Source organism: Mesoplodon mirus (genome assembly GCF_964341445.2).
Source record: "Mesoplodon mirus genome assembly, chromosome: 2".
Classification (NCBI taxonomy): domain Eukaryota; kingdom Metazoa; phylum Chordata; class Mammalia; order Artiodactyla; family Ziphiidae; genus Mesoplodon; species Mesoplodon mirus.
In genome coordinates this window covers 219,071,558-219,096,777 of record NC_138977.1, presented here as the reverse complement: position 1 = coordinate 219,096,777, position 25,220 = coordinate 219,071,558, and the positions used below count along the sequence as shown (strand labels likewise).

The 25,220-nt window shown below is 56.3% G+C and overlaps 1 protein-coding gene across 4 annotated transcripts in view; it reads right to left on the bottom strand.

Moving 5' to 3' along the window:
* Positions 1 to 7,108: 7,108 nt before the first annotated feature.
* GRK5 (G protein-coupled receptor kinase 5) overlaps positions 7,109 to 25,220 on the bottom strand; it is a 215,344-nt gene continuing 197,232 nt past the window's right edge. For all 4 annotated transcript variants that reach the window (XM_082644467.1, XM_082644468.1, XM_082644469.1 and 1 more), the window contains 9 exons: positions 24,435 to 24,575; positions 22,678 to 22,868; positions 19,902 to 19,939; positions 18,066 to 18,155; positions 16,264 to 16,472; positions 11,732 to 11,869; positions 10,769 to 10,906; positions 10,027 to 10,158; positions 7,109 to 7,770 (listed from right to left, as the gene is read on the bottom strand). In XM_082644467.1, the coding sequence (XP_082500593.1) occupies positions 7,672 to 7,770; positions 10,027 to 10,158; positions 10,769 to 10,906; positions 11,732 to 11,869; positions 16,264 to 16,472; positions 18,066 to 18,155; positions 19,902 to 19,939; positions 22,678 to 22,868; positions 24,435 to 24,575 (1,176 nt within the window). In that variant the 3' untranslated portion in view covers positions 7,109 to 7,671. The remainder of the gene's footprint in view (positions 7,771 to 10,026; positions 10,159 to 10,768; positions 10,907 to 11,731; positions 11,870 to 16,263; positions 16,473 to 18,065; positions 18,156 to 19,901; positions 19,940 to 22,677; positions 22,869 to 24,434; positions 24,576 to 25,220) is intronic.

The following is a 25,220-nucleotide window of genomic DNA, read 5'->3' as shown; positions in this document are numbered from 1 at the left end:
GAACAAAATGCTTGTCAACCCAGCTTTGGTTACGTTTCTCTCCTTCCTCCAGACCCTCAACTCTGTCCCACCCTCAGCCTGAGCCAGCACACAGCCCCTTGGACAACACGCTGGCCTCTAAAGCGTTCTCTTCTGGAAAGAACGAGGGTCGGGGAGTGGGATGAGAGACGGCTTGTTTACTCGCCTCCAGAACGAAAACCCCTGAGCCCTTGTAGATCTTAGGGTCAAAGCGGCCTCTCTTCTGCGATATTCTCCATCCCCGCGTTGGCAATAACCCCTTCTTTCCTCCTTTGCAAGAATCCTTTTGAATAAAAATCTCCCCTAAGTTCAGATTTATTTTGTGTTTGACCGGTAGCTTTCAAAGTCAAATCTACAAGACAGGCACATTCAGAGAAGTCTGGCTTTTATATGTTCCCCCACCTCACTTCCCTGTTGGCTACTTCTCCCTCTAGGTAATTTTTTCTCTTTTAGTGTTTGGCTTATCTTTTCATTTTTAAAAATATAAGGCAACACGACCACGCGTTACATCCTCGCGCTCGTTTTTGGGGAACGAGGGCAGCCAACCACACTCGTCTTCTCCCCCCACGTGAACCCTCCACCGTCTCAGCTTAACAAGCCGTCCACAGGGAGACCATGGGCTTCCACGAGATTTTAAGGAGATGAAAGCATTTTGTAAATCAGTGTCCTGCAAACTTGAGTGTGCCCCTGAATCACCTGGAGGGCCTGTTACCAGGTCCCACCCAGAGTTTCTGATTCAGTGGGCCTGGGGTTGGGGTGAGGATTTGCATGAGCTCCCAGGGAGGTTCCTGCTGCAGGGCCGGGGACCAGACATTGAGAACCACTAGCTTGAGCCCCTCTGAGGGCAGGGCAGACATACCCGAGTATTCTTAAGACATCTATACCTCTGAATGCAGGGTCTGAAGGGGACAGCAGTGGGAATGTAGGCCCTGGCTTGGCCACAGACCTTGGCCTGACTTCCCAGTTTGAGGTTCTCTCCTCAAAGATAGCCCGTGGGGGCTTCTCTGGTGGCGCAGTGGTTGAGAGCCCGCCTGCCGATGCAGGGGACACGGGTTCGTGCCCCGGTCCGGGAGGATCCCACATGCCGTGGAGCGGCTGGGCCCGTGAGCCACGGCCGCTGAGCCTGCGCGTCCGGAGCGTGTGCTCCGCAATGGGAGAGGCCACAACAGTGAGAGGCCTGCGTACCGCAAAAAAAAAAAAAAAAAAAAAAAAAAAAGATAGCCTGTGGACCAGCAGCCGTTCCAGGGAGCTTGTTAGGAATGCAGACCCTGACCCAGACCTGGTGAATCAGAATCTGTAGTTTACAAAGCTCAGGTGAGGCTATGCTCCTTAAGTGTGAGAGGCACTGGCCTGAGTCTCCATATCCCCTGGTTTATCTACGGGGGTGGGGGACTGATGTCCCCTGGAATACAAGCTGGAGAGGCAGGGGCTTTATCTGATTTATGGCGGAGAGGGGGGAGCGCTCACCCTCGAGCCGAGTGAACGGCCTCCTTCCTATGGTTCCCCCCGCCCCGTCTCCCCCGACAGCCAACCTGGCCTGGCAGTGCTTGGCTTGAGGGACAGCTGGCCAAAGTGGTGCCAGGAGCCCTGACCTGCTGCAGCTTGAGTGCCCGTCCCCGAGGGTCCCTTGTTTCCTTCCTCTTCACAGTCTCCAGGGGTGGCAGGTAGATCAAGCCACCCCAATAGGCCCCCTCCCAGAGGGATAGCGGCCTGAGGCTCCTTGGTGCCCTGGGGGTGCCCACTCTGAGCCTCGCTGAAAATAAACCAGTTGGAGGCCATTTCGGCCCCCACTTACCATGTCTACGGCTGTCCGGAGTGGGAGGAGGTCAGGGAGGGGACGTCTGCCCCCAGCCCGCCCCTTCTGCCTGGGAAGGGGCCCAGCTGTATCAGGGGCGGGTGGCCGGTGTGCGGGGCTGGAGTTTCTCCCTCGGCCCCTCTGTCCCAGGAGGGCGGAGGCTCTGTCTGCCTGGGGCGCTGGCTCAGGCGGGGGAGTTTCCCGGGACGGTGGGAGAAGGTCCCAGAGAAAGCGCTGGGGCCACCGAGATAACAGTCCCTGTGAGGAGGGTGCTCCCCGCCCCTGTGATGAGACCCCTGTCCAGAGGCTCAGAGCACTCCTCCCACCCCTCCTTTTTCTCCAGGAGGAGTCCCCCTCGGGGCCTCAGCCAACCAGGTCCCCACGCCATCCCCATTGCTCACCAGCCCCCCTTCTCGAGACCCTCAGTAAGCAGAATCCGCCTCAGTCCCCCTCCATCATGAGGAAAGACACCTGCTCTGGGAGCCATGGGGCGGCACGATTCCAGTTCCTACCTTCCCTGTAAGGCGGGCGGCTCGAGCCTCGACTTCCAGCTCAGGGCCTCCCTCGCCAGGGGCTGGGACTGCCACCAACTCCCGGGCTGGGCCCACGGGCTGATGTGTGTGGATCTAGGACCCCTGCCCTGTCCTGAGGTCAAGGCTCAAAAGGGGTCCAAAGACAGCCAGGGCAACAGTGTCCTCCATGGCAAAGGCCTCTGTGCTGGGCATCACACGTGTCCCCCTGAATCTTCCAGGAGAACCCGCACCCCAGCAGGTGTTACCCCATTGTACACACGAAGCCACTGAGGCTCAGGGTTAAGTGGCCGCTCAAACTCATACAGACTGTCAGTAAGGGGTTGTTTGAGCCCAAAGCCCTGGTCTCTGTCCCACTAAGCTAAGCAGGTGAAGGGGGACTGGCGGGGTCTCGGGTCCTAGACTGGGACTCCAGGTCCTGAGGCCATCCTGCTGTGTTGGTGGGACGTTCTAACATGTGGCTCCGTGAAGCCTGGACAGCCAGAAGAGGCCCTCTCTGTGGAGCCCACATCCGAGTTATGGCCCCTGTCAGGTAAAACCTGCCAGGTGGAGGTGCCCCCTCTGATCTGGGTGCCAGCACCCACTCAGGCCCTCTCACCCCACTCCTGCATGGTACCATGTTGCAGGAACACTTCTGGAGCCATCTGCTGGGTCTGGGGTCAGAAGCCAACCAACCTGGAAAAGGCTCAGGTGGTCTCCTTAGACCCTGCCCCCTGGAGCTGGGCCAGGGCAGGTCGGGTGGTCAGCATGGGGGCCAGCATTGGGTGGGGCTGAACCGTCCACCTGAGGAAAGGTTAGCTCAAGAACTGAAGCGGCACATCCTGGCATCTTGGGGGCAGCTGGTATTGGCAGAAGAAATAGAACAGCTCGGCAGAGGGGAAGAAATGCAGCCGTATTTTCATTAAGGAATTTATTTCTCTTGAAAAAACAACAACAGTGGTTCGATCTAGATCCAGCAGTACTGTGACATGTTCGAGGGAACAGACAAAGATCCAAGAGCAGCAGGAGAACCAAAGCCGTTATCTTCAGGAATGACCTCCAACATGGAACTATGTTTACTCATGAATATTAAAATTTCCCTGAAAAAAAAAATAGAAACCTTTGGATACTAGAAGGATTATTATTTTAACACTAATTATTTGAACAGCCACTAAGCTCTTCTAATTGAGAACATTTACTTTTGATCTATTACAAAAATGACTTAGTGATGGACCAGGGAAAGACATCTAGATTCTTCTTTTGGGGAGTGTCTTTCCCTCCTAAGGAGAGCTAGTGTTTCAAAGGTTTTAGCCACTGTCCACAGCACAAGCCTTTAAAGTTAGACCAGACGAGGTACCTCCACCTGAGCAAGGTCTGACCCCTACACACTGGAGCTTCAAAAGCTGGGCTGGCTGGTCCTAAAAGTAGGTACAGAAGGTGCCTAGAGGGACGAGGTGTCATCCTCGTGGTCTGTTGTGATCAGAAAGCGAGCTCTCTGCCGTTCATGACTCACAGCTCTGCGCTTGGAAATGCACCAAGATTTCACACTCTTTCCATACAAAGGCTAAAAAGTTAGGAGGTCCTACCTCAGAGCGTGGTGCTAGAGAACAGGAGACAACCAGAGGGGTTGCCCCCGGATACGCAAACACACAGCAGCCCCAGAGGAGAGCTGGGTGTCACCCCGACTGGCGTTTCCTCTTCATCTCGGGGGACTTGGTGGTCCGCAAGGCCGCTGTTCCCTTTGGCAAGGCCTGGGCTACCAGGCTCAAGGAGGCTGGGTCAGCAGCTCGCATGAGAAAGTTGGTGGGAAAACTTTGGGGGAAAGGACAGGGGTGTAGAAGGATAGGGAGAGGCTTCCACGGAGGGCTGGGCTCCTTGACCCCTGGCCTCTCGGAGGCCAGGCCCTCCGCATCACCAAGGATTGCTGGGTTCAAGGGCAGGCAGCCGCATCTCACTTGTGCTTTCAGTGCCAAGGCCACGTCCACATACGTGTCCCCAGAACTCACTGCCATTTGCCCCCGTGGGCTGCCTGAGAAGCGTGCATACCCCAGGCCACACCGCTGGCTTCCGTGCAGCGTGGCCTCCAAGACTGAGCGCTCCCTTTGTTAAGAGCAGTGCATTTCGGGAAACAAGCCCTCCTGGGGCGGCTCAAGACAGAGCAACCCTTAGCTACTGTGCAAGTCAGCTGCCCTTGCAAGAAGCCTCGTGGTTTAAAGAGTGATGTTCCCGGCCTAGAAAGATCAGAGGGTGAGCTGATGTGGGAGGTGGTGCCATCCTCCGTGAAGGTGGGGCTGGGTCTTTGTGATCTTGTGGGTGATAATCATGGGAGCCGCCCAGGGGGCTTGAGAAACACAGGTCATGGTGATCACTGCAGAGACCACCCCCGTCCCACTGGGGACAGCGGCTTGGCTCCTGAAAAGGGGAAGCAGAGGTGCTTCTGCAAGACCCTGCGTCTCACCTCAAAGGCACGAAGTCAGAGAAGGTCCGGTGAGGAAAACGTCATGCTTGGAGGAAGAAAGTCTCTTCCGTGAAGAGCTCAAATGCAGTAAAAAGATTTAAATCCACTGGCTGCCCAAATATGCCTCCTCCTGGACAGGTAGATGGTGGGAAGGTTTTTTTTTTTTTTAGTTAAAAAATCTTTTTAAAAATGCAGCCATAGAAAACAAGCTGGAGTAGAGGTTGGCGGTGGGGCGGGGCAGGGGGTCCAGGGACAGGACCTGTGGCAACTGGGGACCCAGAGGGGAGAGGGCTGGCCTTCAGGCACTGTTCTAAGTGAAGATGCCCCTTCTCTGTACAAAGCAATGGACCGAAAGGAGGAGGAGGATTGCAAAGGCCAGTGACTCTGACCCTGTACACTTTGGCGCGCTCAGGGGACAGGTGGCGAGGGTGAAGGAAGACTCCCGTTATTCTAAGAGCCACGCAAAGTTCTGTGCTTTAGCCTCCGTGCTCTCACGATGTAGAAACACACTGAGCAGATTTATGTTTCTTTCTTGCTTCTTGAGGATTCTCTACCGCAAACGGACAGTGCGTTGGCTTTGGGGTGTAAAGAGACTGGCTGCTCCACAGCAGTCCATTTGGAAAGGTTTGAGTTGCTGTGTATCGGGCAAAATGAATGAAATCTCTGGACAGGAGGGTGGTGGCATGGACTACTGACTGTCCCAGGGAGATGACTGTCCTTCTGTTCATTGAGAAGGGTCCGTAAGAGCTTGAGGATCTTACAATACTGGTCAAAGAGCTTTCCACTTCCTCAGCAAATACTGAATACGGCTGTTTGTATTAATCTTGTACTCAGCTCCAGAAAGGTAACAGAAGCAGCCTCGGAGACAAGAGCTGGTCTTGAAGAAAATAATACTGCACATTAAAGGGATCTAAGGAGGCCGAGCTGTTTCTTTTCTTCTCTTTGCTTGTAAAATGACCTCAAAATGGTCCGTTGCAATGGTTAGGCCCCTGTCTAGCCTCAGGACCCAATGGCAAAGTTTGGGGAAGGAGCATGGAAATTGGGACACAGGCTGACACGCTGGCTTCTCTCTCCTCCCTAAAAGCTCAGGCTCCAAAGTTGCCTGGTCACCTAGAGAAATAAGTTTGGGAGGATCACATCAAAAACCCCACCGATGGCCTAAGGCAGTGGTTCTCACACTCCAGGGTGCATCAGAATGACCTGGCGAGCTTTTGAAATATACAGACTCCTGGGCCCTACTCCCAGGGAGTCCCACTCCGTAGGTTTGGGGTGGAGCCCAGGATCTCCATTTTAACAGGAGACGCTGCTGCAGGAACTGCCGGGCCCACGCCGGGAGAAACCCTGGCAGCTGCCCGGTGGCTGAGACCAGGTCTGACTGAGGGTGACCTGGCAGGCAGGAGAGCAGGGAATTCAATCGTTCACCCTGTCCCAGAGGGGAGGCAAAGACAGATTTGCTCCCTGTCACCTTGTGAAGGCAGCAGGGGGGAGGCTGGCCGCTCCCTGGGGCTGGACAGCCCTGCTCAAAGGGCCTGGGGGGCTGCCTTTAGAGACCCTGGTCTGGCAAAGCCACCAAGTTCTCCTGGGGCTACTTGTGCCTGGAGCTTTGAGATGCCCGATGAGAGCTGGCCTCTGCTTCACCTCTCCCGGAAGGGACAGTGAGTTTTTCTTGAGTTTCTGTGGGTGGCCCGGCCTCTCCCATTTGCTTGGAGAGCCAACCTCATGCATCCATGCCAACTGAGCCAATGAATCTGCGAGGCCCCAGGAAGCTCTCAAGGCCCTACGACCCCGTAAACACTCAAGGGACATGCCCAGAGATCCTGGGAGAGCCACCTTCTCCTCTACAAGCCCAAGACCTCCGCTCCCTGATGCTTCTATGGGCCGTAAGCATTTGGGACTCTTGGGGTTCCATGACTACTCCTTATCGTTGCTATGCGTCCCTTAAAAGTAGAATAAAACAATCCCCAAATGCAAGCCTCTTGAAAACATACTGGCTTTAGCAGTCAGAACCTACTCAGAAAGAAAGAGGCCTAGACACCCTTGTGCTGAAGACCCTCAGCTCCACGTACCGGCCGCCTTCCAGAAGGAAGAGGAGGCCAAGGCCAAAGCAACAGTGGCATCGTGTGCCCCCAGAGGAAAAGTGCACATCTTGACGGAGCTGGGCCCAGGCAACTCCATGGACCCCAATGGAAGACATCCTGGCTGGGGGTGAAGTCCCAGTGGGTCTTTGAGTATTTAATTCAGATTGTTACAAGCCAACAGAACAGTGATACCAATGCGAGAGAGGGAAAGGTTATAGAGATGGATACAATCAATCCTTTAAAGGTGAAATGGGAATCATTTTCTACATTTAATAAAAACATTTTCTCATTTGAGGCTCTGGAAGTCTTGAGTCACATTTTTTTTTTTACACCCTTCCCCGCCCGCCACCCCTCTAAAATGTCTTAAAACACATGGCTTAACAGTGGCTGCACAGAAAATATACACCCTCAAAGTCTGACTTTCATTTAAATACAAATATACAAAATGTAAACTGAAACAATAGAGAAATTTACAAAACTTTTCTTTAAAAATAATAAAGACAAAATTCAGTTCTAGTTATGACGCTGTTAAAATACGTGCAAGTTGTATCCAATTGGATTTCTATTGCAATGTTCGACAGAGACACAGCCAATCCACCTTGGCTTGAGGGCCGCCTCCGAACACAGACCTGAGTGGAAATCTCTTTGAGGAACCTGGAGGCTCCCCATCTTGGGGCTGGACGGCCTCCTTCTCCGGCTCCTGGAGGGCTCCCCCGCCTGCCCGCCAGGGCGGAAGCTCCACCGGTCACAAGTCCACTTCTAAGGAGAAGGGTCTAGGCTGGTCCCACCGTGGACTTCAGGCCAGAGCTGCAGCTAGCTGCTTCCGGTGGAGTTTGAACTGACATGGTTTGAATTTATGTGATGGTTAAAACTGGTCTTGGAACTGGCTGAACTCTTGGAATTGTTCTGATGCTGGGAGGAGGGTGAGCAGGGAGGAGAGAAAGAGGGAGAGAGAAGGTCAGTCATCGCAGAGTCGAGCCCTGGGGACCCTGCATCACAGGGGCCTCTGAATCTGAACTGGAGAGGAGCTCAGCTGACCAGCTCCCTGTCTTGCTTTCTGCTGCCTTCTGTTCTCCCCCTGCAGACCCAGGTCCGGAGGCCACCCCTTGGGGCGGAGGGCTTTACCTGATTAACAGACGCCCAAGGCAGAGAGGAGGTGGTCCCTCCTATAATATCTATCTACATGGTTAGGCCTGCAGGCCCAGAGTTAGGCTGCCGGGTTCGAATCCTAAATCCGCCACTTCTTAGCTGAGTGACCTTGAGAAAGTGTCTGACTCCCTCGGTTGCCTGGCCTGTGATGTGGGTTAGGAGCCACTTCTGTGCAGGGCTGTTGGGAGAAGGAAACAAGGCTGTGTGTGCAAAGGGCTCTAGCAGGTGCCCGGCTTGGGAACCACGAGCTGCTCGCCCTCAGTATCCCTGGCACCCTCTTGGCACCCCCGTGGGCGCAGGCCCCTCACATTGCAGAAGAGAGCCGGCGTGTCTGCTCCCCTGGTGGCAGTTGTGGTGCCAGGCGCTGTGCTGAGGTCACCGTCCTCCATCTCACTCAGCCTGGGCAGCTGGCATTTCCATCCTGATTTTTCAGGTGGGTAAACAGAGGCTGGGGTGGGGGGGGGTTGGGTTCAATACGCTACCACCCAACCGAGAAGGGTCAGGGCTGGATCTGAACCTGGGCCGTGAGCTTCCACAGCAAACGCTTGTCCCAGGATCCCGGGCTGTCCTGGGGGGCTTGGCCACTTCGGGGGTGGAGGTCATTTCTTTCTGGAACTTCAATTTTACTTGATGGAAGCATTTGAAAATTATATTTTTATAGTAGATGAATATGAGTATATTATGGAATAGGAGGTGAAACTCACATGAAGTTTTTCAATAAAACTGCAAATTCAGGCCTCAGTCTGCATTTTCTCTCAGTGTGCCTGATCTGTGCTGCCCACCCTGTTATCCCAGATCCTCCACAAGGGCTCACTGACTGTGTGACCTTGAGCAAGTTCCTTAACTCCTCTCAGCCTCAGTTTCCTCATCTGTGAAATGGGCTAATGGGAGCACATCCTGGGCTCACACTTCACTAAGATGCCCCAAAGGAGGGATGCAGTTTTGCTTGCTGATGCATCTTAAGTCCTCAGGTAACAGTCTAGCATGGAGTAGGTGCTCAATACATATTGGTGGAATGAATAGTTGAATGAAGGCCTGGGGTTTTGTGAAGATTAAATAAGAGACGCCTTCAAAAAGCACCCAGCACAGCGCCTGGCCCACAGTGGAGTGCCACGAACAGCCACCTCTTCCCTGTTATCTAAGCAGGAGGGAGCTGGGATGCCTGGGCCCTGGGTACAGAGCTGCTGCTGCTCCTTTGGGGGGAGGAGGAACGTAAGGAACCAGGGGCCTTCCAGGCCTCAGGATGGGGCCCTGCCTTCTTGAAGGGCCAGGCCAGGAGGTGGTGTTATTGTGGCCATCTTCTTGGTGGCAGGGATGAGGTTAGGGGTCTCTCACTCTAGAAAGCCTGCCAGGTCCTTCCTGGGACATTTCTCCCATGTGGCCCACAGCAACCCTTGATCCAGGGACAGGCTCTGAGGGAAGAATACCTTTTCCTGAGGGCCGAAGTCTCCTCTGGCTGCCAGCTGCAGGGCACAGCATCAAACTATGGGAGCCCCACCTCGGGAGCCATGAGGTTCTTCGGGGATCACCTCTCCAGCACCGGCTCCCCCTGTTCTTTGTCAAATCTTTACCTACATAACTTGCGTCGTCTTTACAGCGGCTCTCGACCAGGGGCGTTTTGTCCCCAGGGCCATTAGGCAGCGACCGGAGACATTTTTGATGGACACACGGCAGTGGGTGCCACTGCCGTCTACTGGGTGGAGGCTAGGGATGCTGCTAAGTACCCTCAACGCTAAGTCCCCGCGACAATGAATTAACCCAAAGCATCAACAGCGCCGAGGCTGAGGAGCCCTGATGACCGGTTAACTCTGCGCTGGCCCTGCCCCTTGTGCTCTGGGGACGCCGTCAGCCAGTGGGTCTCAAGGCACTTCAGACAGGCTGCCTGTCCCTTCCAGGCTGCTGCTGCCCCCAGTCTCCCCAGCCTGCAAGTCGGTCTCAGTTGTCTGGAAGGCTCAGACCTGGGGGTTCCCAGAGCTGAGGCCAGGACAGCAGGGTTGAGGTGGGGAGTGAGGGTCTCACCTGACGCTTGAAGAGCCTCTGGAGCAGCCCTTTCTTTGGCGGTTCCGGAGGGTGGCTTCTGTTCAGGTCCGGCGAGAGGGTACCGTTAGGTCCAAACACATTCAGTTCCTTAAAGCACTCTGTTTCGATCATCTGGAGAAGCGGTCAAAACACGGGTGGTGTCAGGGGCTGCGCTGGTCATCTTGGGTGGACAGGAATCCCAGCAGCCCAGCCCTGGGCGACACTGCCCCGAGCCCGGTCCTGCCAGACTCTCCGCCCGCCCTCCACCTCACAGGGCTGAGAGCCAGGCAGCAAGGCCCGCCCACCGCCTCTCCCTGACGGCCCTGCAAGCCGCCCTCTCCGAGAAGCCAGTAGCCGGCCATGGCGGGCAGCGGCAGGGAAGCGCGCATCTTCCAGCCACGGGACTCACCCCCAGCTCCCCCTCTACCCCAGCGCTCCGGGCCCTCCCCCTTCCAGGGCTGCAGGCCCACTGCCCCATCACTGCCGTCTCACTTGAACCAGCTCGAACTTGCCCCACCTCCAGCCCCCTTGTGCCTCCCGCTGCTCCCCCGTTTCTCTTGTTTCCCAGCCACGCTTCTCCAGAGGGCCATCGAGACAGGCCCCCTCTTCCCGCCCAGCCAGCTCCTGACCCAGCACCACACCACGCCCCAGTCTGCCCACAGGGACGCCCGCCCAGCCGTCCCTCTTCTGCCCTCGTTGCACCCTCCCCTCAGGGTGACGCTGAGGGCCCCGCCGTGCTCACCTCGCTTTGCCAAGGGATGGGTACGGAGCCCGTGGAGAACTTGGAGTAGAAGTCGTCGTCTGTGTGGTCCAGGTTGACACCCTTCACGGTGGAGAACTGCTCGATGTCCAGCACGTCCTTGCAGTACACGGCCCGGGGCTGGGAGGGCAGGGTGCTGGTCACCAGGAGCCCTGCCTGTGGCTCTGGTGGCCCCCAGCCAGGCCCGGAGGGTTTTGATGGGGAGCAGCGGGGGTCTCCCAGGGCCACCCCCGCCCCGGGAGCCCGGGCTGCCCTTTGCTCAGAGGGGCCGAGGGGGCCCCCAGCTGGGGTGACGAGAGCTCAGGGCCCCTTCCTGCCATCACTGCCCCACACAGGATGCAACGGGGGGGGGGTGTCCCAGGAGGACCTCCCTGGCCCTTCTCGCTTCGGAGGCCAGTCAGGGGTGGTAGGTCAGCACACAGGCTCGGAAGCCACACAGACCTGGGCTGGGGTCCCAGCTGTAGTGCTTAGGTGCTTTGTTACAGTTACATATCCCCTGGAGGCCTCAGTTTCCTCACCTGCAAAATGGGGCAGTCGAGGCACCAGGCCATGGCGTTGTCGTCAGTGCTGCTATGGCCCCGGTGCCATAACCACAGGGATCTCTTTCATCTCACTCATCCACCAAACATGCTCTGGGGGCAGCCGTGTGGGGACTCACAGAAACAAACCCGGGCCCTGCCCTCTGGGGATTCGAGGTCAGTGGGGGAGGCCTCCCAGGGGCTCTGGGAGCCTGGGATTCTGGAGATGAGGACTTCATAGAGGTGATGATGCCAGGGTGGGTACAGAGAGACCCCCAGACCGGACGACACCCTGCTACTGGAAGACGGGGGCCACCCCTTGCCCACAGGTCTCAGCCTCTGACCCGGGGCCCAGCACAGATGTTTAGCGAAGTCGAAGGTCATAAATCAATGCACAGGCTCAGTCTAGGCCGGGGAGGCTACTTACATCTGGAATAAAGGGAGGGTCCATCATCCCAGCTTCTAAGCGCTTGAAATTCATGTTCCTGAAGAAGCGGTGTCTCTTGACCTCCGCTGCCCCTGCCTCCTGGCAGCCCAGCCTCTGCTGTGCATCTTTGGTGAGCAGCTGTGACAGGAGAGCCCCATGAGGACCTGCCTGGGGGGCCTTTCCTCCTGCCCAGAGGCCCGAGGGGCAGAGGGGCTTCGGAGAGCTTGTGGTCACCTCCCTTTCACACGAGTGTCCCTGAGCCCTCCCGAACGTCCCTCCTCTCTCCTCCGCAGTGCCTGCACCACCCCAGGTACCCAGCGGACACTGCCTGCTCAGGCCTCGATTCAGGGTGGCCTCCTGAGCCACAGTGTGCTTTGTGGTCCCATGTTCCCAGCATGCGCAGATGCCTGGAACCCCCAGGAGAGCAGGAATCCTGTTTCTCCAACCCAGCATGCACTCATGTTTGCTGAATCGGTGTTATCTCTTCTGCTCCAGGTAAGCTACAAAGGGCAAGGACTGGTCAGTAGGTTCTTTCATTCATTTACTCAGTTCGTAAGTACGTTGTAGACGTGTACCCAGTAGGTGCCGAGAGAGGACGCTAAAGGTCTGGCCTCAGAAAATTCACGTTCAGAGGACCCATCAAGGCAATGCAGATATGACACCATGGTGGCCGAGGAACAAGGACTGGCTGCCAGCTGAGGCATCGGGAGGTGTCCTGGGGAAGGGGCGTCTGAGACAGGCTTTCAAAGCGGGGAGCAGGCATCGGAGGGGCCTGTGGCATCATGCGCAGGGCGGCAGGGACACTCAGGGCGTGTCTGGGGAACACGTGTCTTTGAGTCTGAGTGAAGGATGAGGGAGATGGGCCAGGGGGAAGGGGACTGGTTGGGGACAGTGATGGAGGGTCCTGAAGGCCAGATCCGGAGGTAGGATTTTAATACAGATGTAGTGGGGAGACAAGGATGGGTGGGGTACAGGACTGTCCTCATCGCAAACAAAAGGCAGGATGGTTACCAGGAGAGAGGAAGGGGGCAGAGACAGCTGGACGGGAGGAAGGTGTGAGTGAAAGAGAGGAAGCGGGGAAGGGGGGGGCACGCCCCGGCTGCCGATGGGGCAGGGCCGCCACGTGACCGCAGGGCATCAGTCCCTCCCCGCAGTCCCAGTGTCCCTGGCTGTGCTTCTCTCTCGTCCCCGCCCCACTGAGCACTGCACCGTGTACGCAGCTGGAATCTACTAAGTGTCCGCTTTGAGACTAAAATCAAAGTGGGTGGTCTGCACCTTGGAGGGAGTCCAGCCCTTTCCTTTACCAGTACCCTGGCGCCCTCTGCATGTGCTCATTTAATACACATTTACGGCTGCCCTGAGAGTCAGTGGGCAGGGCGCCTCCTGGGGCCCAGAGTCTGGAGGGGAGGCTTGCTGGGACTGCCCCCCGCCCCAAAAACTAAGGAATGAAAGGCGGCAGTGGGCCAAGCACCAGGTCACAGCCTTGAAGGGACTAAGCCATGAGAGAGCCACTCACAACGTCACCCTTGGGTCCACCGACCACCCAAGGGTGTTTTGCCCAGCGGGCCGGTGGCTCGGAGCCGCAGCTGCTCTCCTCCTGGGGCTGTGCTCTGCTCTGAGTCATCCCAAGAGGCTGCAGACCCCAAAGCCAGACAGAGGGCACAAATGAGAGCAACAAGGTGAGGGGTGGGCCGGGCTGGGCGGGCCGTGCCAGGATGCCCGTCAGCTCCTGCCAGGCAGGGATGCTGGCCAGTGTCCAGGGCTTCTGCTTTTTTCGAGAAGCCAGAAAATCCAGGTTTTTATGTGAATTTGCCCCATTTAAAAATCTTGGCAAGTAACCCACTATTCACCTCTCTCTAAGACACTGTGCAGGCTGAAATAAACACCCACCTACATGCTGCCCGTCTGCAACCTGGGCATCAGGTAAAGAGTTTACACATGTAATATCAGTATAAACCAGGAGACGTGAGAGGGAGAGATGGTGTGAGCTGAGGTGGATGGGGCAGGCAGAGAGGACTTCCTGGAGGAGGAAGACTAGAGATGGGCTGGAAGGACCGGTGAGACTGAGAGGGCTACAGGGCCAGTGGGGAAGAACCAGTGCTGGGACTCAGCAGGGGCCTGAGAAAGGTGGGGGCTGAGGTCTGGGCCTAGGGACGACTGGACCCAGGGGACAAGGCAATGAGATGCATGCATTTCTCGACACCAGGGGCAATGGAGAGGGTCTTGTGGCTGCCAAGATGGAATGAGGGACAGAATCTGGGGGCCACGGACCAGCTTCCTCGGCAGGTGGGGCTGGAGCTGCCCCGGGCCTCCACGGTCTCCTTACGGTCAGGCCCTGCTGTGTCCTGAGCTGGTGTCCCTTGGTGGTGACAGCCTGGCTGCCAGACCAGATGGGCTGTGGTTAAGGGAGCAGAAGACGCCCAAGACCAGAATTCCAAGACCCCAGGGTAAGGAGTCAGAGGAAGGCCAGAGGGCTCCAAAGGTTCTTCTAGCTGAGAAAGACACGTACACCTATGGACCCAGGTCTGCCTGGAGCCCCAGGCTCAGATGCCACCTTTCCTTCAGTGGCCACCAGGGGACAGCAGAGGAACAGCAGTGCCCCCGGTCCTGGGGCCCCAAAGCCGATGACTGTGGGTGGGGTGGGGGGTGGGGGGTGGTGCGCTCTGTGCCTCTCTGTCTTCTCGGCACACCCCATGCTGCTGCTGGGCGTTTCTCAAGACCTGCTTCTCGGGATTCCCTGACCTGGGACATTAGGTGATGCTCTGACCTCCTTCTTCCCTTGTTCAGTTAGCTCTGGACAGACACCTGACTGTGACATAACCAAGTATTCTTGGCACCCACCCCCAGCCCCCGGTTGTCAAGCATCCCTAGGACCCCACATTTCCACGTACCTGCCTTTTGCTGCCTTGCTCCTCTTGTCCCCCCACCCCAGCTCTGGCTGCCGTGACTACCCGTTTTCTCAGAGGTCCCCCAGCTACAGGCTGGCCCAGGCATGTGGTCCGGGCGTGTGTTTGCTTGTGTACACACCACACTTCCCTCACTGTCTCGCACACACGCCCGTGGCAGATCTACGGTTCCTCTTCCTTTGGAAGTGGTCAGCTGGCAGCTCTAGCCCAAATCCTCCTTCCCATGCCTCGGTGACGTCCGACCGAGGCCGGTAAGAGGAAGCGGTCAGGCAGCAGGCGGACGGCTCCAAGAGGGTGGCCTTCTGGGGGTGGGAACTACGCCAGATGGTTTCTGGGCCCCTAGCAGTGCAGCCTCAGGTCTTCTAGAAGCAGAAACTCTGCTACTTTTCATCAGCTCTCCGGGCCTGCCCTTCTCTGCACGCTAGCCTGGTTTACGCTCATGATTCAGATCCCGAGGGTCAGCCGGCCTGTCCGCTGCTCCAGGTGCAGCGTGCTCCAGGGAGAGGAAAGGGATCTGTGGATCCCTGGCGCCCAGAGCCAAGCGCTCAGGCCCCTCCTGTCCCCGAGTGGCTGGAATGAGAGGGCAGCTGCCTGCAGTGACGGTGCTAGCACGGCTGGGCTAGCGCCAGAGGGAGGCGGGCCCTGGGGGGCACAGGTGGGCCTTGGGAGCCTAAGATCCAAGCAGGAAAGGAAGCAGGCCCACCTGGGCCGAGAGGAAGGGCCGCGGTCCAGGGGCGGACTCCCTCCAGCTCCACTTTTTTTTTTAAGAACATTTTTTTGATGTGGACCATTTCTGAAGTCTTCATTGAATTTGTTACAACATTGTTTCTGTTTCACGTTTTGGTTTTCTGGCCGCGAGGCATGTGGGATCCTAGCTCCCCGACCAGGGATCGAACCTGCACCCCCTGCATCGGCAGACAAAGGCTTAACCACTGGACCGCCAGGGACGTCCCCCAGCTCCACTTTTGATGGCTCCTGTCACTCCTTCCTCTATCTGGCTTCCAGCCCCCCAGTCTGGCCCCGCCCACCCAGCCTGTCTAAAGGTCATTCCCCGAGTGCGCCCTGCCTGTGGCCGGGTCAAGTTCACTATCCACGGGTGCTGTCACGCAGGGCCCCAGCAGGTGTGACCGACATTCCATAGAGTGGGTGGAAAACTCGAGTATAACATGTTCGAAGACTGAAACTATCACCACCCACCACCTGCAGCCCCTGGCCTCAAGCCAGCACCCAGGGGTCCAGAGCTGGAGAGAGAGCAGGAGGCCCAAGGTCAAGGGTAGGGGCTGCCTGGATCCCTCTGTGTCTTGGGGGCGAGCCAGGATCATCCCCTTTCTCCCCATGCTGGCTTCCCCCACAGAGCTGGACGTGAGGGTGTCTCCCCTTGTCACGCAGCCCCCCTCCCTTATCACGGAGCCACCCTGCTCCACCCCAGGCTCCCTCCTGGAAGCCTTCACCGCCCGCCCCAGTCCACAGCCTGCTCCTCCGGCCTGGTGGCTTCATCGCCCACACCCTAGCGTGCCCCACCCCTGTCCCCTTCAGCCCGTTTGCTGTTCTCGGCTAAGGGCCGGGAGGGGAGCCAGCGCTGGACGCCAGCCCCAGGGCAGCGCCTGGCTCGCCGGGAGCTCTCACCATTTTGCAGATGGACTTGGCCTCCTCGGAGAACTTGTGCGAATACACCTCCTCGGTCTCCAGGACGCGGCGGTCCACCTCCTCCCTCTTCACCTTCTCCTTGCGGCCGCGGAAGGGCGACTGGCCCTCGATCATCTCGTAGACGAGGCAGCCCAGACCCCAGTAGTCGGGGCTCAGGCCGTACCTCTGGTTGTTCAGGACCTCTGGAGCTGGGGGCACAGCAGGGAAGCGAGGAGAGGTGAGAGACAGCTGGTGGCAGGTCAGAGCCCGGGCAGACGGGGCCAGGACTGTGATGTCCACGGGGCCTCAGGACGTCCTGCAGCCAGGAGTGACGGTGCTGCTCATGGAAGGCCTGGAGCTTGGTGGCTGAGACCTCTTCCCTCTGCCAACTCTGGCCCACCAACTGCTGTAAATACCACCCCTTCCTGGGAGCCTGCCCTGGCTGCTCTTTGCTGTGCTCCCAGGACTCTGACTGGCTTCAGAAGCCTGACCACAGTGGATGGAAACAACCTGTTCCCTTGATGTCTCCCCCACTAGAGTGTGAGCCACCTTATTCCCTGCTGTGCCCGGTAACAGGTACGATGCCTGACACACAGTAGGTGCTGCACACATATTTGTTTCAATGAGTGGTGTGTCCACCCAAAGTAAAACGATTTTAAATTTAGCTGGAATTCAAATAGCTTCTCTAACATTTTGATAAAATGAATTATAGATTCACCATAGAAATGCAAAAAAGATAGTTTCAGGTCATCAGGCAGGCCACATACATCCAGGGAGGCAAATGCATCCACACATGTGCTGGTATGCACACCACACAACGTGCTGTGCCGACACTCTGTGCAAGAGGAGAAGACACAGATGCACAGGCAGACACACACAAAGGTGCACAGATGGATCTATCTATCCATCACCCATCTATCATGCATCCACCCATTTACCTATCCACCCATCCATCCATCTATCCACCCATTTATTAATCCATCCATCCATCATCCATCCATCTGTCATCTATCTATCTATCTATCTACCTATCATCTGTCCATCCATCCCTCAGCATTCACATGGGTATACATACCCCCAACATACACACAGATACACACCCCAGAGGTCCTCCAATGTCGTGCAACCTGAAAAGGACCCTCGAGCACCAGAGACCAAGTCTAGAACCCTAAGCATGTGTTGCTGGCAAAAGCCCAGTCGAGGAAAACAAGGTCCCCACGCCTCCAGAGCTTTCAGGAATCCTCTACCTCCTGGCGTGAGTGGGCTTATGAGTGGGAGGTGTGCAGAAGGAAGCCCAGGGAATATCCCGTATTGGAAGGAGCATTCCAGGAGTCGGTGTAGCTCTGGGGCTCTTCCCCGTGGCTCCCGGGATGATGGTCTCAGAGAAGGCTCAGGGGATGCAGCGCGGGGAGCCCGAGGCTAGTCTCTCCTTAGAATGGTACTTTGTGACACAGTAGGTGGTACGCTCCTCTCCTTTCTGGGCCCTTCCTAATGATCTCCCTGCTCTCATGGTCACCCTGAAAGGCTGTCTGCCAACTCAGCAGACCCCTACTCCACCCACCCCCAGGCAGCGCTGTCTGTCAGCTCTGCCACTGACCTGGGGAGGGGCTTGCCCTTGAGATGTAGCTGGGGCTAGGGGTGGGAGCTGCAGAGCTCAGTGAAGTCAAGTTGCACCCTGGGGCCCCAATGCTCCCCCAACCCTGGCTAAGACCTCCCACCTCCCAGCATGACTACTTCTAGTTGCACAAAGAGGCCAGTGGCTCTGAGGGTGGGGCTTGGTGAGAGGGCGCGCCTACACTTACCCATGTAGCCGACAGTGCCCACCCGGCCGCGGATCAGGTCTCCCTCCGGGATCTTCACGGCTAGGCCCAGGTCCGAGATCCTAATGTGGCCTGAGGGAGGACAACAGAGTCAACAGGTCCCTGGGATGGTCATGTGGACATCTGGTCTACCCTGGGCAGGGCCCCAGACTTGCCATGGGCCCCTGGCATTTCATCTGTCCTAGAAAGAGTGGTACTGAACCTGCCACGGCAGGGTGACTGCAGACCCTTGGGAGAGTCCAGGTGTCAGAGGACAGGGTAAAGTATTACTTTTCAGGAGAAAAACTTAACGATGAAAAGGATGCCTGGATTTCGTTGGACGATCGCAGACCTGCCTCATAAAATGCCCTAATGGGCTTCTTGGAAGGCTGATGTCACAAAGTTTAAAATGCCTTGGCCTGATTCCGGGATTGCTTCATGGGAAAATGTAAGATTCTCCTGACATTTTGCAACAATTTGCTTAAGGGGAAAAATCATAAAGCAATTTGGGAAGCAACTCCCTGTTCTGCCTTGTTGGTCTTTGGGGGTTGTTTTCTCCCTTTGGAGACACTGCCACCCAGGCTTAGCAGAGACTGGGAGGAGGCACTGGAGCTCCTGGACCAGGACTGACCCCCAAAGGCAGAGACGACGTGGTGCTGAGAGCTCGCCTCAGTGCTGTCTCTCCTAGCGGCCCAGCTGGCAGGGTCGTGGCCTCATCTGACCCTGCAGGGAGGAACACTACCCTCCTTCCCAGCCTGGACCTCAGCAAGGCCCAACGCCAGAGACCCCGCTAGGCTGCAGCTGAGTGGATTCCCCTGGCTCAGTGGCCCCTGACAAAGGCAGGAACGGTGGGGGGGGGGGCGGGGGAGAGAGCACACAGATTCCAGCCATTGGGCGACAAATCAGTGGTGGGCACAGTTCTGGAACCAGCAGGGAACAAGAACCCCTGCGGGCGCTGGGCGCATCCAGAGAGGGGCAGTGGGCCCCGAGACCTCTGCCTGCTCCGCCACATGACAGTATCACAATCAAACCTCTTCTCTTGGTCACGAACGACCTCCCTCCCTCCCTCCCTCTCTCTCTCTCTCCCGTCAGCCTGGGGCTGCCTGACGTCTGGGGCACGCTGGCAGGGAGACCTGGTTTCTGGTCTCAACTCCCCACTGATATTGCTGGGTGAGTGACCTTGGCAGGTTGGCTCCTCTGAGCCTCAGTCTTATCATCTGTAAAATGGGCACAGGGGTGCCGGCCCTGCCCCCTCCGTAGAGATGAGAAGATCTAGTTAGTTAGAAGACGTGACAACCCCTTCCCAGGCATGAGAGGCTCAACAGTCATGAGGGGCTACTGTGGTGGCTCCTGTTACCCGTGCGTGTGTGCACACACAAACACACGAGAAAATAACAATGGTGATAGACAAGTAATAACACCTAACACATTTATAGCTGGCTATAGTTGATAAAACAACTTCTCCTCAAGCTATCTTGTCAGAACCTCACCACCACCCTCCTCCATCTGAAGCAGGCAGGGCAGGACCCACTGTTTCTATTTCACAAACAAGGAAGATGAGGCGCAGGGAAGCTGTGTGAGAGTTTAGTACTGGCCCAGCGTCTCTGGAATTCTCGACTCCCCATTCACTGCTTGCTCTCTCTCTCCCTCTCCTCCCTCTCGGCTGAGCCACACTGCTTCTTTGCCGGTCAGGAGCTTTGTCCATGCCCTCTGCCCTCCCGCGGACCCCGGGTCAGTGTCTCTGAGTCTCCGCTGGGGGGACCCCTGCTCCCTTTGGATTGTGACGCTCACCTCAGCTGCAGAGCAGGAGAAGGATCCCCGGGCCGCTGCCTGACTTACCGTAATCGTCTAACAGGATATTTTCAGGTTTCAAATCTCTGAAAGGGAAAGATCACCAGCATGTGAGTGTGGCTGTTCCGGGAGGCAAGGGCACACCAGCATCTGGGTGGACCCCCTTGGGCCAACCCGGCCTGAGTGTTTCCTTCCCGACTCTGGCCTCAGGAGGTCTGGTCTCTCTCTGGGTCAAGACAACCCTGTGGTAACTTCTCTCCCTCCAGTAATTTAAGACAAATGCTGCTTTTTGCCATAGGTGCCTTCCCGACCCTAGAGAGTGACTGAAAAGGAAGTTAGGCAAAGGCTAGTCCTGGCACCTGTCCACACACTGATGGCCCCAGGGCTAAGAATACTTCTGGCTGGAGTGGTGACAGACTCCTCCAGGGTTGAGAAGACTCTGAGGTCTCAGGATGCCTTGAAGGCAGAGCAGGGTCTGGGAATGAAAGAAGAGAAGTTATTGAGGACAAAGGACCAGCCGCAGAATTGGGGCAGAAGATTGTAAGGGGGAGAACGGTAACCTCCAGGACAAAGACCCCCTCTGGGAGGGGGGCCCCCAGGAGCCTGGCGCACCTCCCAACTCCAGCTGAGCCACAGCCTGGGAGAAAGCACAGCCAGAAGGCACGGCTGTAGATGCAGCCACCTCCTTCTGTAGGTCTCTCTTCTCTTTGATGAAATGATCATGCTCATGAGAAAGGGAACCTCTCCACTCCCACGGGGCGGGGGGGGGGGAAGGCAGCAGAAGTGTCTGTTTTTATTTTAATTAATTGATTTTTGGCTGCATTGGGTCTTCGTTGCCGCGCACGGGCTTTCTCTAGTTGCGGCGAGCGGGGGCTACTCTTCGTTGCAGTGTGCGGGCCACTCACTGCAGTGGCTTCTCTTGTTGTGGAGCACGGGCTGTAGGTGCACAGTCTTCAGTAGTTGTGGCACGTGGGCTCAGTAGTTGTGGCTCACGGGCTCTAGAGTGCAGGCTCAGTAGTTGTGGCGCACGGGCTTAGTTGTTCTGCGGCATGTGGGATCTTCCCGGACCAGGGCTGGAACCCGTGTCCCCTGCATTGGCAGGCGGATTCTTAACCACTGCGCCACCAGGGAAGCCCTGGTTTTATTAATAAAAGGTTTTCTCCACGAGTTAAAGAATAATAGGATAGTGTGTGCAACTCAATTAGGCCATCGGGCAGACGATACGTGGCATCTAGATTGAGGATTCAGTTCTCAACCAACTGGCTTTGCTCATCAAACGGAGGGCAGCTCTCCTCACGGGGAGCAGTTCCTGTGCCCAAATCCAGTGGTGCAGCCCCGCAAAGTGATAACTGGTGTTAGCATGTAGTTATTTATTACGACATACTTTTGTTGCTGTCGTTAACTTGCATGCTTTTGGTGTGTTAACCATTCCAAACAGGGGCAGGAGTCATCACTGCAATTAATCAGCCCCCACCGACCACCGGGTTGGAAAGACAGCTGGCTAGTGGGCACAAACCCACACCCCCAGAGAGGCTCTGGCAAGTGGTCAGGGCCGGGGAGGCACCATGGTTCCCTTCCTCCATAGACGAAGGGCTAGAATTTGGAGGGGTGCCTTTTTTCTTTTTTTAAGAGAAAAGCAATCAAGTGGAGGATTCTTTTTTCAACCCTCAGGGAAAATTTTCTGACTCCCTTCCCACTTGAATGAAAACAAAACAAAAGCATAAATTGGGAGATGGTGTCGGGGAAGGGCATGTCATCAAGACCATTCCTCTTGCTTTCAAAACCTTCTCGGGCTCCCAAGATAATGTCCGACAAGAGCCCCATGGTAAAAGTCTTCAAACTGGGGGGTGTGTCCCCAGCGGCTGGGAGTGGGGTCCCCCACATGCTGGTGGCTTCAGTTGACAGAAGAAGACCAGGTTCCTCCCCACTCCTAAATGTGACTACGGTGACTGGCTCCAGAGTCCCAATTAGAGGTGGGATCTAGTAATAATAATTATAAGGTCAACTCAACAGAAGATATTATCTTAACACTTAGAGCCTTATGGTCAAAGGAAATTTTTAAAAAATCTTACATACATCCACATATTTCAGAGTGGAATGCTAATCGATAACTTTTATGCAAAAAAATATTACATTATAATAACTATTCTGTCGGGGTGGAGGGGAGTAGGGAAGAAAATGATAGAAAACTCCTCATCATTAAGGAGTTTTCATGCATTTTTTTAGCTGCATGATGGTGGAAATCAATTTGCTACAGCAATTAGATTCCACTGGATACCTTTAGAAATGTGATGTCACTTTAGTTCCATTTCAAAATATCAATATTAGCCACTCTTTTAACATATGATGGACAATTTCAGATGTCTACTTAAAATGTATGAAGGCACACAGATTTTCAAAATTCTGTGAGGAGGCCTGTGAGAAGAGTCTGAAGGCCACTGCTCACAGAATCTGGACACCTGGTCCTAAAAAGCTGGATGGTGTGGGAGGGAACGGGGTCCATTCCGATGTCTGCTGCGGTGGTGATCCTACTAAAGTCTTCCTGGAGTTTGTTCCGCATCAGGCCACCAGGCTCCACTGAGCTTCACAGGCGCTGGTTGGGAAGGGAACAGCGGCCCAACCTCATCAACTCTGAGGGAACACTTGGCCTCCCTCCCTTACTCGGTTCCTGGGTGGGAGCCTGTCTGACTCAAGGGCAATGCCCGGGCCTCGACTCCCAGGGTGGGGTTGAACGTCCAGTCCAGGCAGGAAGGATCAGCCTCACCTGCTCAGACTCAGATGGGGGGACGGGGGCTGGGGGGCGGTGGGAGGGGAGCCCGCTCACCTGTAGACGATGTTCTCACGGTGGAGGTCTTCCAGGCCGCACAGGATCTCTGCCGCATAGAACAGGGCACGCTCCTCCTCGAAGCCCGGGTTCCCCATGTTGTAGATGTGGAACTTCAGGTCCCCCCCGTTCATGATGGTCAGGACCAAGCACAGTGCATCCTTGGTCTCGTAGGCATAGGCCAGGTTGACCTGGGAGCACAAGACAGCCCTGCAATGGGGTTCCAGGGACCCCCTGACCACATCCACTCCTCCTCCCGGGCCTTGAAGCTGGGCGGCAGGGCTAGGGTGCGGGAGCTGCAGCAGCTTCACGCCACCCCCTGCGCCCTGACAGCCTCCTGGTGCCCCTGCCGCTGCCCCTCCATGAGGTTCGGTGGTTCTAGGTGAGGGGGCAAAGCCGGAGGGGGCAGGCCAGCACCTTTCAGGGGTCCCGACAGGACAGTGTCTGCGTTTCCACGTCACAGAAGCATGTGTGTGCATCGGGGGGTTAAAACGTCTGCCCCCTTTGGGTACCACCTTGTAAAGCCCGGCCCACTCTGGGGAATGACAGAAGCACCACGTGGGTGGCGTGGCCCGCCCTCACGCACAGCTGGTGGGAGTGAAACTGGGGGCCGGGCACACACCCTCTGACACAGCAAGTCCTCCACAGGAGCCCATCCCACGGACACCCTCACAGAAATATGCCAAAGGGATGCTGAAGGATGGACACGGTGGCCTTAGTTGTTGCGGTGGCTTCAAAACCAGAAACAACTTCTATCGTGGGGACTGGCTGCACAGGTCGTGGCCTAGCTCTTCCCTGTGCATCTGCGGAATGGTGCACAGCTTTAAAAAAGAGGTGCAGCTGTTGGTCTGGTTGTAGAAAAAGCTCTACAATTTAAGGGGAAAAACACTGCAGCCTAAGATTTGTAGTAAGATCCCGTTGGCTAAAAGTAATAAAATCTGTACATGAATCAAACACGTCTGGAATGGTTACTCAGGGAGGGAGGCTTTTATGTTTACTTTGCGCCCATCTGTGCTGTTTGACTTTTTACCGGAGCATATATTATTTTTTATAATAACAAGTGGCAGTGACACTGAGAGCTGGCCAAATACCCAGGTCCTCCTCCACATTTCCCAGCCTCCCCTGCGGTTGGCTGGTCCCTGGCCATGACCGGTTCTGGCCGAGGACTGTGGGTGGAAGTGAGGGGTGTCACTGCAGCCGAGGCAGTGCAGAGCCCCAGGCACTCACTCTTCACACTCCCGGGAAGGGAGGGGTGCGTGGCTGGAAGATGAAGGAAGGTGGCCTGATGTGATGGGATTTTGGGTGAGAAAAAGGACAGCCTTTGCCATTTTCAGCTACTTCAAGTTGGGGTTGATTTGTTACCACAGCAGAGCCTAGCCTGGATGCAGTAACACACGAATATAAACCAGATGGGCCTCTCTAGGATCCTGACACTTCCGTCTCCTGGGATGAAACCAGCCTACAGGGGTCTGTGGAAACAAAGCTCCTTTGTTGGGCCCCGCGTGGGCCTCTTTTGTCCACGGAGGCGTTCAGAGAAGCCTGGTCTCACACCCAGAGGGGAGCCAGGCTAGCTCGGTGACCAATGTCAGCCCCAACTGACCCCCAGCTGCCTCGTGATGGAGGGAGTGTCGGGCTCCTTTCGGCAGCCCACTCCCCTCACGGCATCCCATGCCCTGGGGGATGAGGCCCTGTCACTCTTAAGGGACAGAAGTCCCAGTCACCAGGAGGGGACCTGTCCCTGGGGCCCTGACACTCACCACAAACTGACTGTTGACCTTCTCTAGGATCTGCTTCTCATTCAGCGCCATGGACTCGCCTTTCCTCTTTTTGATCCTCTTCTTCTCCAAGCGCTTGCAGGCGTACATTTTACCCGTGGCCCGAACCTGGCAGGCACAGACCTGAGGGGCAAGAAAGAAGCCAAGGGCACACGGCACGTGAAACAAGGCCAGTGTGAAGCTCCCTCAAGGCCAGGATGCTGTGTCTCTGGGGCTTGGATGATACCTGGCCGTGGACCCACTGCTCCCAGGGCCCTGCCCTTGAGATCTGGCTTTGGTGGCACCTTAGGCAAATCCTAGCCCTTGGAGGTGCAGAATCAGCCATTTACACCAACGTTTAGATGGCTGGCTAAGGCCTAAAGAACCGTTCCTCTCTCAGGGGCAACTAGATTTTTTTTTTTTTTCCGGTATGCGGGCCTCTCACTGTTGTGGCCTCTCCCGTTGCGGAGCACAGGCTCCGGATGCGCAGGCTCAGCGGCCATGGCTCACAGGCCCAGCCGCTCCACGGCATGTGGGATCTTCCCAGACCGGGGCATGAACCCGTGTCCCCTGCATCGGCAGGCGGACTCTCAAACACTGCGCCACCAGGGAAGCCCGGCAACTAGATTTTCTCTGTCCCAAGCTTCCAGCCAGATGCAGCCATTGATAACTGGGGACTTTCAAGCACCAGCTGCTGGTAGGAGAGGCTTGTTTCGGTGGGGAGTGATGGGAGACCCCTGCGAACCCTGACTGTGTAATTCAGAGGAATGGAAACCAGGGCCTTTGGGT